General features: G+C 44.3%; 1 protein-coding gene across 4 annotated transcripts in view; it reads left to right on the top strand.

The window, feature by feature from the left end:
- Window positions 1-16,257, top strand: part of NUP155 (nucleoporin 155) — an 86,438-nt gene that overhangs the window by 51,617 nt on the left and 18,564 nt on the right. For 3 of the 4 annotated variants that reach the window (XM_038743949.1, XM_038743953.1, XM_038743952.1), the window contains exons 19-25: window positions 703-769; window positions 2,322-2,437; window positions 3,117-3,214; window positions 4,971-5,104; window positions 6,285-6,476; window positions 9,142-9,280; window positions 14,074-14,209. In XM_038743949.1, the coding sequence (XP_038599877.1) occupies window positions 703-769; window positions 2,322-2,437; window positions 3,117-3,214; window positions 4,971-5,104; window positions 6,285-6,476; window positions 9,142-9,280; window positions 14,074-14,209 (882 nt within the window). The remainder of the gene's footprint in view (window positions 1-702; window positions 770-2,321; window positions 2,438-3,116; window positions 3,215-4,970; window positions 5,105-6,284; window positions 6,477-9,141; window positions 9,281-14,073; window positions 14,210-16,257) is intronic. The other variant, XM_038743950.1, reaches the window with a different exon arrangement.

Below are 16,257 nucleotides of genomic sequence, written 5' to 3'. Positions count from 1 at the left end.
CGCACTTTGTACGGTTTCTGTTCGGGTTTGGATGCTAGTTTTTTGGGTCTTGAAAGTCTGTTTTAGGAAGGAAAGGAATCTTTTTGGGTAAATGGGGTTGTCTTTTCCAGTATCAGTTCTCTGTGGTTTTAATTTCTTTTTTTTATTATTATGGTATTTGTTAAGCACTCAGTATACGTGTCCAAGCACTGTTCTAGGTGATGGGGTTGGTACAAGTTAATCAGGTTGGGGGCTCGCCATCTAAGTAGAAAGGAGAATAAGTTAACTGAATTCTCATTTTATAGATGAGGAAACTGAGGCACAGAGAAGTGACTTGACCGTGGTCACGCGGTAGACAAGTGGCAGAGTCAGGAATTTTTTCATGGCATTTGTTAAGCACTGTACTGAACTGGCTTAGAACAGTGCTTTGCACATAGTAAGCGCTTAATAAATGCTACCATTATTATTATTATTATTATTATTATTATTATACAAGATAATCAGGTTGGTCACAGTCCCCGTCCCAGATGGGGCTCACGGTCTTCCATTTTTACAGGTGAGTCAAGAGGGAAGTGAAGTGGCTTACCCACAGTCTCCCAACAGACAAATGGCAGAGCAGGGATTAGAACCCATGACCTTCTGACTCTCAGGTGATGACTCTATCTGGTAGAAGTTGCTGTTTTTGCAAATTATTTAAAATATTTAAATGCTTTCTTCTTTCAGAAATATCTGGGATGCAAGTTTGGTTGTGGAGAGAGTGTTCCGGAGTGGCAGCAGAGAGATCATTGCAGTAAGTAGCTCAGTGGAAAGAGCCCAGTCTTTGGAGTCAGAGGTCATGGGTTCAAATCCCGGCTCTGCCGATTGTCAGCTGTGTGAGTTTGGGCAAGTCACCTCACTTCTCTGGGCCTCAGTTACCTCATCTGTAAAATGGGGATTAAGACTGTGAGCCCCCCATGGGACAACCTGATTACCTTGTAAACTCCCCAGCGCTTAGAACAGTGCTTTGCACATAGCGCTTAATAAATGCCATTATTGTTATTATTATTCTCTGGGCCTCGGTTACCTCATCTGTAAAATGGGGATTAAGACTGTGAGCCCCCCGTGGGACAACCTGATCACCTTGTAACCTCCCCAGTGCTTAGAACAGTGCTTTGCACCTAGTAAGTGCTTAATAAATGCCATTATTATTAATAATAATAATATTATTATCAATCAATCAATCAATCAATCGTATTTATTGAGCGCTTACTATGTGCAGAGCAAAGATGTTTAGAACTCCCCCAGTTGTGTTTTCCCTCAGCATCTCTTGCCTTCCCATCACTGGGGTCTTTTTTTGTTTTGCTTTGGGTTTTAATTCCCCGGAAGAGTTTGGTTCAAGATGCTTTTGTCGAGTTCTGTTGTTAGAGATCCTGATATGGTGTGTTCCTGTTTGAGTCGATTAGAATAAGAGTGATGCCGTATCAAAGTGCCAAATGCTAACTAACTTTCACTGATTCCTGAACCATCCAGTAGTGGCTCAGTGGAAAGAGGCCCGGGCTTTGAAGTCAGAGGTCATGGGTTCAAATCCCAGCTCCGCTAATTGTCAGCTGTGTCACTTTGGGCAAGTCACTTAACTTCTCTGTGCCTTAGTTCCCTAATCTGTAAAAGGGGGATTAAAACTGTGAGCCCCCCATGGGACAACCTGATCACCTTGCAACCTCCCTAGTGCTTAGAACAGTGCTTTGCACATAGTAAGCGCTTAATAAATACTATTATTATTATTTGACAGCAGTTTTAGTCCAGCTTAACCACAAAAGAAAGCCACTTTAATTCTGTACTATTAACCACTAATTGGAATTCTCTTCCGAGCATCTGAAGATATTCTGGAAAAGTATCTGTTTACCTACTTAACAACATGGGATTCACCACCTTAATCCCTCTTTTACGGAACAGGTAACGGAGGCACAGAGAAGTTAAGTGACTCGGGCAAGGTCACACAGCAGACCAGTGGTGGAGTCTGGGTTTAGAACCCAAGTCCTCTGATTTCCAGGCCCATGCTCTTTCCACTAGGCCAGGCTGCTTCCCTAAATTTATTTTCTAAATAAAACATATCATGGACATTTTAAGCTTTAAGCATTTTTTGTATTGTGAGCAAACTAAGGGCACTGATCAATTATGTTTTAATTCAGTCTTTAAATCTTATTTAGTGGTTGCATATACTAAGCGGCCTTCATTGTACATTAACTTCTTTTAGTGCCTACAATGGCGGCATTTTTTTAATACTAGTTTTGTAATCTCTGGTTAACATTAGTTATATTAAACCTCTTCAGTGTTATAACGTTTAGAAAATCTTCGTGTTGTAGGTGGAAAGCAGTGTGTCGTCTCAGCTGCTTGAGTCGGTGCTTTATGAACTGAAAGGTTTACAAGAATTTTTGGACAGAAACTCCCAATTTGCAGGAGGGTCTCTTGGGAACCCAAAGTAAGTACAGATATGTATATTTTTCTTCATCTTCAAAATACACTTTTTTCTCATTGCTAAGTATGTTAGAATACCTTACTTTGGCCCAGACTGTTTCCGCTAAGGCACTGTTTAGTCAAAAGCACCTGCATTGATTTTTCTCCATTTAAGCAGACCTTGGAAGATGTTTTGAGATCTCAAATTGAGCAGCAATTCCTGAAAGTACTGCTAAGACTACTGGCGTCACAGTGCCTCGTATTTAGTCTCCTCAGTCAGTCTGTCTTTGAAACCAACGAAAAATTCTTGAGTTAAATGAATCTCATTTCCCTAGATCTGAACCCATGTTTTCTCTTGAATCAAAATGACAGAAAAAGCCTTGATTCTCTGCAATAAGAACCAGTTCGCCGTGCTCGCGGATGCCGCACGGCAACTAGTTTTCGTGATTTTCTTTCTTTGCTTCCACTTCCAGACTTGTTTTAAATTCGAAAGGAATGACTTTCTTAGCTAACTCACACCTGACCGGGGATAGCCGAATCCTGAGGCTTTTCTTGCTAATTGATCCTTTTTAATTCGTGCTACATTTTAAGATCCATTTAGGGGTAATTTGCCCTTCTGATATAGTGAAGGAAATACTTCTAAACCGTTAACACTGCCGGAGAGAGATCTGATTGGGCGTGTTTCTTTTGTGATTCTGGTTTAGCACTACAGCTAAAGTGCAGCAAAGGCTGATAGGATTCATGCGTCCGGAAAATGGCAATTCTCAACAGATGCAGCAGGAGCTGCAGAGGAAGTTCCATGGTAAGACAGTGTATTTGGACCAAAAAATGGCTTGAATTCGTACCGTCCCCTTAGTCGCGGTTCCTGCCTAATCCCGTCTTTGGGAGTATGGAATAAGGTTAATCAATCAGTGGTATTTATTGAGCTCTTACTGTGTGCAGAGCAACGTACTAAGCTCTTGGGAGAGTGCAGTACAACGGATTTAGCGCTTAGTACAGTGCTCTGCACACAGTAAGCGCTCAGTAAATACGATTGATTGATTTAGCAGACCCTCCCCTTGCTCACAACACACATACAGTGTAAAAGGAGGATAAATCTGTTCTCTAAGGAAAACAGAGAAGCAGCGTGGCTTAGTGGAAACAGCCCGGGCTTGGGGGTCAGAGGTCATGGGTTCTAATCCAGGCTCCGCCACTTATCAGCTGTGTGACTTTGGCCAAGTTACTGAACTTCTCTGGGCCTCAGTTACCTCGTCTGGAAAATGGGGGTTAAGACCGTGAGCCCCACGAGGAACAACCTGATTGCCTTGTATCTGCCCCAGCTCTTAGAACAATGCACATAGTAAGTGCTCAACAAATGCCATCATTATTATTAGTAGTAGTTGTAGTAGTAGTGTTTATTAGGTATTTACTAAGCAAAGTACTGCACTCGATAAGATTTAAAGCACTGTGAATTTATTGGCTGTATCTAAACCAAATAATCAATGGTATTTGTTGAGCGCTTATGTACAGAGCACTGTACTAAGCGCTTGGGGGAGTACAATCCAACAAAATTAGCAGACCCGTTCCCTGCCCATAACGCGCTTACAGTCCTAGAGGGGGAAGCGGGCAGTAATATGATTAGGTAATTTATAATATATAATGTAAATAATAATAATAATAATAATAATGGCATTTATTAAGCGCTTACTATGTGCAAAGCACTGGGATGCGTTCCTAAGTGCTGTGGGATTGGGGGTGGGGCAAATGCCTGAAGGCCGTGTTGGAGGTGGAAAGATTTAGTTTAGACAGATAAATTGACTAGTTAGTTATGCGCAGAGCAGTGAACTGTGAACTTGGGAGAGCATAAGGAGATTTTTGAGGAGGGGAATAACGTGCCCAGCGTGTTTCTGCACAAAGATGATCCGGGCAGCAGAGTGAAGTCTAGACTGAAGCGCTCAAATATAATAGAGGAGACAGGGAGCCACAAGTAATTGAAGGATTAACAAGTCAGTCCCACAGCTGTGGAAAATAAAGTTAATGTTATACACAATTGATTATTAGAATAGAAATGTTAATATCATTCCAGCTGTGCAGGGTGGAAGTGTAAATAGGTCAGTGCAGGATAGTGTGCGTGGACTATGCCCAAGTGTGCAGGGTCGCGGCGTGGGTTAGTGGCAAGAGCCCAGGCTTGAAAGTCCGAGGTTGTGGGTTCTAATCCCGCCTCCGCCACTTGTCAGCTGTGTGACTTGGGGCAAGTCACTTCTCTGGGCTTCAGCTACCTCATCTGGAAAATGGGCGTTAAGACTGTGAACCCCACGTGGGCCAATCTGATAACCCTGTGTGTAACCCAGTGCGTAGAACAGTGCTCGGTACATAGTAAGCACTTAACAAATGCCATCATTATTATTATTAATAACCATATTATTAATAACCAGTTAAGAGTTGCTATTAGATGCCATTTGGGAAGGGAGAGCTTAATTGGGTCCATTGGAACCAACAGCCTAAACAGTCGGTAAAAACACCGTTTTTTGAATTATTGTAAGTATAACATGACTCATCCCTAATCTTTCTGTTATCAGCAGAGGCGCAACTGAATGAAAAGATCTCCCTGCAAGGAATCCAACAACTCGTTCGCAAAACCTACCAGGCTTTGGCTTTGTGGAAACTCCTCTGCGAGCATCAATTCAATGTTATCGTAGGAGAACTTCAGAAGGTAGGGTTCTTCTCCTCTCAGGCTTTTGTGAGGAATGGGGATGGTTTGGGTGGGGGAGAGCTGTCGGGGTGGTTGTCGATGACGGGAACAGTGCTTTGCACATAGTAAGCACTTAATAAATGCCATTATTATTATTATTATTAAGGGTTCTCCTCCTTTCAGGCTTTTGTGAGGAATGGGGATGGTTTGGGTGGGGGAGAGCTGTCGGGGTGGTTGTCGATGACGGGAACAGTGCTTTGCACATAGGAAGCGCTTAATAAATGCCATTATTATTATTATTATTATTATTAAGGGTTCTTCTCCTTTCAGGCTTTTGTGAGGAATGGGGATGGTTTGGGTGGGGGAGAGCTGTTGGGGTGGTTATCGATTACGAGAACAGTGCTTTGCACATAGTAAGCGCTTAATAAATGCCATTATTATTATTAGTATTATTACATGGCAGAGAAGCAGCGTGGCTCAGTGGAAAGAGCCCAGGCTTTGGAGTCAGAGGTGATGGGTTCAAATCCCGACTCTGCCAATTGGCAGCTGTGTGTGTGACTTTGGGCAAGACACTTCACTTCTCTGGGCCTCAGTGGCCTCATCTGTAAAATGGGAATGAAGACTGTGAGCCCCCCCCCCCGGGACAACCTGATCACCTTGTAACCTCCCTAGCGCTTAGAACAGTGCTTTGTACATAGAAAGCGCTAAATAAATGCCATTATTATTATTATTATTATTGTTAGAGAATGGTACATAACGAAGTTTGCTACCACCAGGATTACAGTTTTACCGAGTGGCAGAATGATACTTTTTCTCACATTTCTAGCCCCTTATAATTTGCATCAATTTTTGAGGATACTTGTCATAAATGTCAAGACATTTGAGAGCCTTCTAGACTGTGAGCCCACTGTTGTGTAGGGACCATTTCTATATGTTGCCAACTTGCACTTCCCAAGCGCTTAGTACAGTGCTCTGCACACAGTAAGCGCTCAATAAATACGATTGAATGAATGAATGAATGAAATGTCCTTTTTTTGTAGTCATTACAAAACAGTGACCGTTTTTGCTGGCATTTATGATTTAGTTCATATGGGTAGGTTTGGGCCAGGAAAACAAAATTTGTTCTGAACAAAGGCTCCTGTTTAGTCATGAGAGAGAGAGACTCTTAATATCCTGCACTTTTGTAATTTTCTCCTCCTAGGAATATCAGGAGCATTTGAAGATAACTACTTTTAAAGACCTGGTAATTAGAGATAAGGAGCTCACTGGAGCCTTAATCGCATCTCTTATCAACTGTTATATCCGAGACAATGCTGCCGTGGACGGCATCAGTTCGCACTTACAGGACATTTGCCCGCTTCTGTACAGCACGGACGATGCCGTCTGTTCCAAGGTATGTCATTTGGAGCCCTTCGGTGGGGCTGGTGGGGTGGGGTGACATTTTTCAGATGTTGCGCCTGAAGGCAGAAAAACGAATTATATAAAAGCCGTGCTTCCCGGCATCAGGCCCGCTTAGTCCAGTGCTCTGCACACAGTAAGTGCTCAATAAATACGATTGATCGATCAGGCCAGCTAATGCCTAATCCCGAGTGAATCCTGTGATTTCATTATATTAGCACTGCCACCGGCGAAATTTGTAAAAGGATGGAAGAACAGCGTAGAATGTGCTTTATCCCAGCGCTACCAGTTTTTTTTTGTTTTTTTTTTTTGATGGCATTTATTAAGCGCTTACTATGTGCAAAGCACTGTTCTAAGCACTGGGGAGGTACAAGGTGATCAGGTTGTCCCAAAGGGGGCTCACAGTCTTAATCCCCATTTTCCAGATGAGGGAACGGAGGCCCAGAGAAGTTAAGTGACTTGCCCAAAGTCACACAGCTGACAATTGGCAGAGCCGGGATTTGAACCCCTGACCTCTGACTCCAAAGCCCGGGCTCTTTCCACTGAGCCACACTGCTTCTGCTTCTACCAGTTGCGTGCTGGGTGACCTTGGGCAAGCCACTTAACTTGGGAAGCAGCATGGCCTAGTGGATAGAGCCCAGCCTAGGAGTCAGAAGGGTCTGGGTTCTAATCCCTGCTCTGACCCTCGTCTCTTTTAGGGAAGTCACTTCTCCCCATCCCAGTTCCGTCATCCGTAAATTGGGGATGAAGGCGGTGAGGCCCGTGTGGGACGGGGACTGTGTCCAACCTGTCTAGCTTGTGTCTATCACAGCGCTTGACACACAGAAACCTTGACAAATACTCCCATCATCATCATAGTTCACTTCTCTGGGCCTCGGTTTCCTCATCTGTAAAATGGGGGTGAAGACTGTGAGCCCCCCGTGGGGCAACCTGATCACCTTGTTACCTCCCCAATGCTTAGAACAGTGCTTTGCACCTAGTAAGGGCTTAATAAATGCCATTATTATTATTATTGTATGATGTTTAGAACTCTCCCAGTTGTGTTTTCCTTCAGCACCTCTTGCCTTCCCATCACTGGGGTCCTTTTTTTGTTTTCCTTTGGGTTTTAATTCCCCGGAAGAGTTTGGTTCAAGATGCTTTTGTCGAGTTCTGTCGTTAGAGATCCCGATATGGGGTGTTCCTGTTTGAGTCGATTAGAATAAGAGTGATGCCGTATCAAAGTGCCAAATGCTAACTAACTTTCACTGATTCCTGAACCATCCAGCAGTGGCTCAGTGGCTTTGGAGTCAGAGGTCATGGGTTCAAATCCCGGCTCCGCCAATTGTCAGCTGTGTGACTTTGGGCAGGTCACTTCACTTCTCTGGGCCTCAGTTCCCTCATCTGTAAAAGGGAGATTAAGACTGTGAGCCCCCCGTGGGACAACCTGATCACCTTGCAACCTCCCTAGTGCTTAGAACAGTGCCTTGCACATAGTAAGGGCTTAATCAATCAATCGTATTGAGCACTTACTGTGTGCAGAGCACTGTACTAAGCGCTTGAGAAGTACAAGTTGGCGACATATAGAGACAGTCCCTACCCAACAGTGGGTTCACAGTCTGAAAGGGGGAGACAGAGAACAAAACCGAACATACCAACAAAATAAAAGAAGTAGAATAGATATGTACAAGTAAAATAAATAAATAAATAAATAAATGGAGTAATAAATATGTACAGACATATACACATACATGTATATATACATACATACACATACATGCACGCACACATATATACACATATATGTATATATACACGTGCATGCATGTATACATGCATACATATATGTATATGTGCATGTGTACAAATATATGCATATGTACATGTGTGCGCATGTATGTGTATATGCGCATGTACACATATGTATATATGCACGTGTACACATGTATGTATGCATATATGCAAATGTATGTATGCGCGTGTGCAATGTACGTATATATGCAATATGTGTAGATATACATATATGCACGTGCATGTATATGTGCACATATACACATATATGTATATGTACGTATGTGCACCTATATGTATATGTACATATGTGCACGTGTGTGTATATATGCATACACATACATATATTCATATACATCTGAAAAATGGGGATAAAATATCTGTTCTCCCATTTAGACTGTGAGCCCCATAGTCATTCATTCATTCAATCACATTTATTGAGCGCTTACTGTGTGCAGAGCACTGTCCTAAGCGCTTGGGAAGTACAGGTGGGACAGAGATTGTGTCCACCAGCCTGATCATCCTTTACCTACCCCAGCGCTCTACTGTGCTTAGCACATAGCAAACCCGTGACAAACGCCTAGTATTTGTTAAAGGGCCTACGAGCCCACTGTTGGGTAGGGACCGTCTCTATACGTTGCCAACTTGTACTTCCCAAGCGCTTAGTACAGTGCTCTGCACACAGTAAGCGCTCAATAAATACGACTGAATGAATGAATTAAACGCAGATCCTAATTATTTGTATATTGTTTATATGGCGTGCATATTATTGTAGCATTTTCTTATGTGTAACAGTCGTCACCCGTGCCATTTTTAATTTTTGGTAAAAATTTGAGGCGGCGTTTTGAGATTTGATTCAGCCGCGGCCTTTTTTTTTTTTTCTCTACCCGTAGGCCAACGAACTGCTCCAACGCTCCCGGCACGTTCAAAGCAAATGTGAAAAGGAGAGGATGCTGAGAGAATCACTGAAAGAGTATCAGAAAATCAGTCATCAAGTGGATCTTTCCAATGTCTGTGCCCAGTACAGACAAGGTGAGGAACACAAAATTTCTGGTCGGTTTTATACCGGGAATTTGCCTGCCCTGCTGCTTCTCCTCCTCTCCCCCTCGTCCCCCTCTCCATCCCCCCATCTTACCTCCTTCCCTTCCCCACAGCACCTGTATATATGTATATATGGTTGTGCATATTTATTACTCTATTTATTTATTGTACATTTCTATCCTATTTATTTTGTTGGTATGTTTGGTTTTGTTCCCTGTCTCCCCCTTTTAGACTGTGAGCCCACTGTTGGGTAGGGACTGTCTCTATGTGTTGCCAATTTGTACTTCCCAAGCGCTTAGTACAGTGCTCTGCACATAGTAAGCGCTCAATAAATGCGATTGATTGATTGATTGATTCTGGGGGTATGTTTGTGATATCGTCCCCTTTTTATAGCAACATGGATGCACATTTAGAGAAGCAGCGTGGCTCAGTGGAAAGAGCCCGGGCTTGGGAGTCAGAGGTAGTGGGTTCTAATCCTGGCTCTGCCAACTGTCAGCTGTGTGACTTCAGGCAAGTCTCTGGGCCTCAGTGACCTCATCTGTGAAATGGGGATTAAGACTGTGAGCCCCACGTGGGACAACCTGATCACCCTGTATCCTCCCCAGTGCTTAGAACAGTGCTTTGCACGTAGTAAGCGCTTAATAAACGCCATCATTATTATTATTATTATTATTCTCTGGGCCTCAGTTCCCTCATCTGGAAAATGGGGATTAAGACTGTGAGCCCCACGTGGGACAACCTGATCACCCTGTATCCTCCCCAGCGCTTAGAACAGTGCTTTGCACATAGTAAGCGCTTAATAAACTCCATCATTATTATTATTATTATTATTATTCTCTGGGCCTCAGTGACCTCATCTGGAAAATGGGGATGAAGACTGTGAGCCCCACGTGGGGCAACCTGATCACCTTGTGTCTGCCCCAGCGCTTAGAACAGTGCTTGGCACATAGTAAGCACTTCACAGCGTGGCTCAGTGGAAAGAGCCCAGGCTTTGGAGTCGGAGGGCATGGGTTCAAATCCCGGCTCCGCCAATTGTCAGCTGCGTGACTTTGGGCAAGTCACTTCTCTGGGCCTTTTAGACTGTGAGCCCACCGTTGGGTAGGGACCGTCTCTATACGTTGCCAACTTGGACTTCCCAAGCGCTTAGTACAGTGCTCTGCACACAGTAAGCGCTCAATAAATACGATTGATGATGATGATGATGATGATGATGGGCCTCAGTGACCTCATCTGTAAAATGGGGATGAAGACTGTAACCTCCCCAGCGCTTAGAACAGTGCTTTGCACATAGTAAGCGCTTAATAACTGCCATCATCATTATTATTATTAACAACTACCATCCTCATTATCATCTCGGATTTCGATTTTCTGTATTCGTGAGTCTCGGTGCCTTCGTGAACGGACAACCCCAAATTGAGTTGAATACGCGGTCGTGTTATCCGCTGGTTTTGGCCAGCCATTTTCGCACATTCCGGTTGTTCAGTCGGAAGTCCGAGCAGTCCGATCCCCCGGTTGGGATCAGTGAGGAATCCCGAAGCCGGGATTCCAGGGAGCGGGTGGGAGCTGTCCGTACCCTGGCCTGATTCCCAGCCTGCGATGTATGTTGGCCGAGAACGCAAGAAAGGGGACAAGGATGGGCCCTGCCCCTCCCCCCGCGGCCCTGGGGGTGACTCAGTGCTAAGCGCTTAGTACAGTGCTCTGCACATAGTAAGCGCTCAATAAATCCGACTGATGATGGTGATGATCATGCTTCCACGATTGTCTAAAAGCAACTGATTTGGAATTTACCCATGTCGTTCATTCATTCCAGTTGCATTTGTTGAGCGCTTACCGTGTCGTGGCTCAGTGGAAAATCAATCAGTCGTATTTATTGAGCGCTTACTGTGCGCAGAGCACTGGACTAAGCGCTTGGGAAGTACAATTTGGCAACGTATAGAGACGGTCCCTACCCAACAGTGGGCTCACAGGCTAGAAGGTTATAATGCTGATGGGCTGCAGCGCGGTACCAAGTGACTGCAAGAATTTTCCGAATAAAATCCATTTAGGGTCAAAGTGTTCAGATTGAGCCATCTATGTTGCCAACTTGTCCTTCCCAAGCGCTTAGTACAGTGCTCTGCACACAGTAAGCGCTCAATAAATACGATTGGTGGATTGATTGATTCCCCCCGAGCCCGTCCCAACATGAGATATCCCAGGTTATTCGTCGTAAAAATAATAATAGCTGTTAAGCTCTGGCTGTGTGCCCGGCACTATACGAAGCGCTCGGTTAGGTTTGCAGTTGTTTTGTTAATATGTCTTGTTTTGTGGTCCGTCTCCCCCTTCCAGACTGTGAACCCGCTGTTGGGTAGGGGCCGTCTCTAGATGTTGCCGACTTGGACTTCCCAAGCGCTTAGTACAGTGCTCTGCACACAGTAAGACCTTGGGCAAGTCACTTAACTTCTCTGAGCCTCAGTTACCTCATCTGTAAAAATGGGGATTAAGACTGTGAGCCCCACGTGGGACAAACTGATCCCCTTGTAACCCCCCCAGCGCTTAGAACAGTGCTTTGCACACAGTAAGCGCTTAACAAATGCCATCATTATTATTATTAATAAGTGCTCAGTACGATTGAATGAATGAATGAGGCCCTAAGGACTAGGCCTAGGACTACCTGTATACATGTTTGTACATATGTATTACTCTATTTATTTTACTTGTACTCTATATTCATATATTGTATTCTATTCTATAGAATTCCTGTATTCTGTTTATTTTGTTAATATGTTTTGTTTTGTCGTCTGTCTCCCCCTTCCAGACTGTGAGCCCACTGTTGGGTAGGGACTGTCTCTATATGTTGCCAACTTGGACTTCCCAAGCGCTTATTACAGTGATCTGCACACAGTAAGTGCTCAATAAATACGATTGAATGAATGAGGCCCTAAAGACTAGGCCTAGGACTACCTATATATATGTATATAGGTACATATTTATTACTCTATTTTACTTGTACAGATTTATTCCATTTATTTGATTATGTTAGTATGTTATGTTTTGTTGTCTGTCTCCCCCTTCTAGACTGTGAACCCACTGCTGGGTAGGGACCGTCTCTAGATGTTGCCAAGTTGGACTTCCCAAGTGCTTAGTACAGTGCTCTGCACACAGTAAGCGCTCAATAAATATGATTGAATGAATGAGGCCCTAAAGACTAGGCCTAGGATTACCTATATATATGTATATAGGTACATATTTATTACTCTATTTTACTTGTACAGATTTATTCCATTTATTTGATTATGTTAGTATGTTATGTTTTGTTGTCTGTCTCCCCCTTCTAGACTGTGAACCCACTGCTGGGTAGGGACCGTCTCTAGATGTTGCCAAGTTGGACTTCCCAAGTGCTTAGTACAGTGCTCTGCACACAGTAAGCGCTCAATAAATATGATTGAATGAATGAGGCCCTAAAGACTAGGCCTAGGATTACCTATATATATGTATATAGGTACATATTTATTACTCTATTTTACTTGTACAGATTTATTCCATTTGATTATGTTAGCATGTTATGTTTTGTTGTCTGTCTCCCCCTTCTAGACTGCGAGCCCGTTGTTGGGTAGGGATGGTCTCTATATGTTGCCAACTTGCACTTCCCAAGCGCTTAGTACAGTGCTCTGCACACAGTAAGCGCTCAGTAAATACGATTGAATGAATGAATGAGTGAATGACAGGCCCATGTCCCACGTGAACCTCAAAACCGAATGTGGGGGGGGAAAACTGTTTTTCAAATGAAGGAACTGAGAGACCCTACTGAGAGCTCACCTCCTCCAGGAGGCCTTCCCAGACTGAGCCCCTTCCTACCTCTCCCCCTCGTCCCCCTCTCCATCCCCCCATCTTACCTCCTTCCCTTCCCCACAGCACCTGTATATATGTATCTATGTTTGTACATATTTATTACTCTATTTATGTATTTATTAAGCTTTTACCTATCTATTCCATTTATTTTATTTTGTTAGTATGTTTGGTTTTGTTCTCTGTCTCCCCCTTCTAGACTGTGAGTCCACTGTTGGGTAGGGACTGTCTCTATGTGTTGCCAACTTGTACTTCCCAAGCGCTTAGTACAGTGCGCCGCACACAATAAGCGCTCACTAAATACAATCGATCGATTGATCGATTGATTGATTTTCCCGGCTCCAAGAGCCATGATCGTTCCACTAGGCCACACCTGATTCTCTTCGCCCAGAAATCGTCGCTCCTCATGGCATCACCCGGGCAGGCCTGCCCCTACTCCTCTAGCTATTTCATCCCCTACGACCACGGTGAGGGGGGCTTTTAGTCAGGGGGGACGGTGACGATGCTGTTGGCTGAAAAAAAAAATGCCGTTTGGAACTACAAGCCAAATAATGATTTAATTATAATAATAATAATGGCATTTATTAAGCGCTTACGATGTACATAGACCTACCACCATGGTGAGGGTGGCTTTTAGTCGGGGGGGACGATGACGATGCTGTTGACTGAGAAAAAAATGCCGTTTGGAGCTACAAGCCAAATAATGATTTAATAATAATAATAATAATGGCATTTATTAAGCGCTTACGATGTACATAGACCTACCACCATGGTGAGGGTGGCTTTTAGTCGGGGGGGACGATGAAGATGCTGTTGGCTGAAAAAAAAAATGCCATTTGGAGCTACAAGCCAAATAATGATTTAATAATAATAATAATAATAATAATGGCATTTATTAAGCGCTTACGACGTACATAGAAACGCTATAACAAGGCCGCGTCGCTTTTGCTTCTTGTCAGTGCGCTTCTACGAGGGTGTTGTGGAGCTGTCCCTCACCGCCGCCGAGAAAAAGGACCCCCAGGGTCTTGGACTCCATTTCTATAAACACGGGGAACCGGAAGAAGACGCAGCAGGATTGCAAGCTTTCCAGGAGAGGTAACTGTACAGCAGGGGAAGCAGCGGGACTCGGTGGAAAGAGCCCGGGTTTTGGAGTCAGAGGTCGTGGGTTCAAATCCCGGCTCCGCCAATTGTCAGCTGGGTGACTGTGGGCAGGTCACTTAATGTCTCTATGCCTCAGTTACCTCATCTGTAAAATGGGGATGAAGACTGTGAGCCCCCTGTGGGACAACGCCATCACCTTGTAACCTCCCCAGCGCTTAGAACAGTGCTTTGCACATAGTAAACGCTTAATAAATGCCATTATTATTATTATTATTGCAGCTGAACGGCATTTCAGAAATTCCTTATAGTTTTCGTCTTCCCGCCTCAGTAAGGTAGTCCCAACAATTAGGAAAAGGTTTTACATGAAATTGATTTGTTCACTTTGTGCCAGTATTCTTGTGCATTGAGTCTGAAAGCAATCAGGGTATGTCGTGCCTCGTATTAGTAGCTTACAACAGTGCTCGGCACATAGTAAGCGCTTAACAAATGCCATCGTCATTATTATTATTAGTTTGGGGAGCAGCATGGCGTAATGGATGGATGGATGGAGCGTGGGCCTGGGAATCAGAGAACCTGGTTTCCAAATCCTGGCTCCTCCACTTGTCTGCTGTGTGACCCTGAGCAAGTCATTTTATTTCTGCTCCTTCGTTACCTCATCTCTCAAATGGGGATTAAGGCTGTGAGCCCCACATGGGGCCACCTGATTATTTTGCGTCTATCCCAGCGCTTAGAACAGTGCTTGGCACGTAGTAAGTGTTTAACCAATGCCATCGTTTATTATTATTATTACTTCATTTGTAAAATGGGGGTTAAGACTGTGAGCCCCATGAGGGGCAGGGACTGTGTCCAACCTAATTTTAGCTTCTGTCTACTCCAGAGCCTAGAGCGGTGCTTGACACACAGTAAGCACTTAGGAAATATTATTGTTGTTATTGTTATTACTATTGTTACTATTATTATTAATATTATGCCTTGTAGCTTAGTGATATATATAGACAGCGGCGATCTAGCCAGGGGCTGAAGTTGCAGAGGAGCAATGAGCGCTACCGCCCTGATAGGATTTGGGAGGGTGAAACCGTGAACTCGGTTCCTTCCTCCCAATTCACTTGCGTGTGTCATTCCCAGGTGAAAAATTATGTCCATCCGTGAGCATTTTGAATCGATCTGCACAAATCACTGTAAATTAATCGCTCGTTAACTTCATCTTTGAGAATCGCCCAATCAAGCAATGATATGAGTCCCCGTGTCTCCTCTCCTCGAGAAACTCCAGTGGTTGTCCATCCCCCTCCGCATCCAACAGAAACTCCTCACCTTCGGCTTTAAAGCGCTCAGTCTACTCGCCCCCCTCTTATCTCCAGGCTGCACACTTCGCTCACAGCGTCCCAATCTCCTCCATCTCGCCACCGACCCCTTTCCCACATCCTCCCCCTAGCCTGGAGCCTCACTAATTCTGTGATCCACTTTGCATTTTTTTTTAAAATGCATTAAGCCCTCACTATGCGCTCGGCACTGTACTAAGCGCTGGGGCCGAGACAAGCAAATCAGGCTGGACAGAGACCCTGCCCCGCATGGGGCTCACGGTCTTCACCCCCATTTTACAGATGAGGCGGCTGAGGCCCAGGGAAGTGAGGTGGCTTGCCCAAGATCACACAGCAAGCAAGCGGCGGAGGCGGGATTAGAACCCAGGTCTTTCTGAGGCCCAGGCCCAGGCTCTATCCCTTAGGCGATACTGGTTCTGCCCCAAGAGCTCGGTCTGCAGCTAGTGAGAAGTATTCAGAATGGCCATTCGATTACTGCATTATTTGTACATATTTATTTTATTTTGTTAATATGTTTTGTTGTCTGTCTCCCCCTTCTAGACTGTGAGCCCGCTGTTGGGTAGGGACCGTCTCTATATGTTGCCAACTTGGACTTCCCAAGCGCTTAGTACACACAGTAAGCACTCAATAAATACGATTGAATGAATGAATGATATTTGTTGAGTGCTTACTGTGTGCAAAACACCGTTTTAAGTGCTCTGGAGAATACACTGCAGCAGAGTT

This window comes from Tachyglossus aculeatus, chromosome 3, assembly GCF_015852505.1.
Source record: "Tachyglossus aculeatus isolate mTacAcu1 chromosome 3, mTacAcu1.pri, whole genome shotgun sequence".
Taxonomy (NCBI): Eukaryota; Metazoa; Chordata; class Mammalia; order Monotremata; family Tachyglossidae; genus Tachyglossus; species Tachyglossus aculeatus.
Note: the sequence above shows the minus strand (reverse complement) of the source record. Positions and strands in the feature narration are given on the sequence as shown.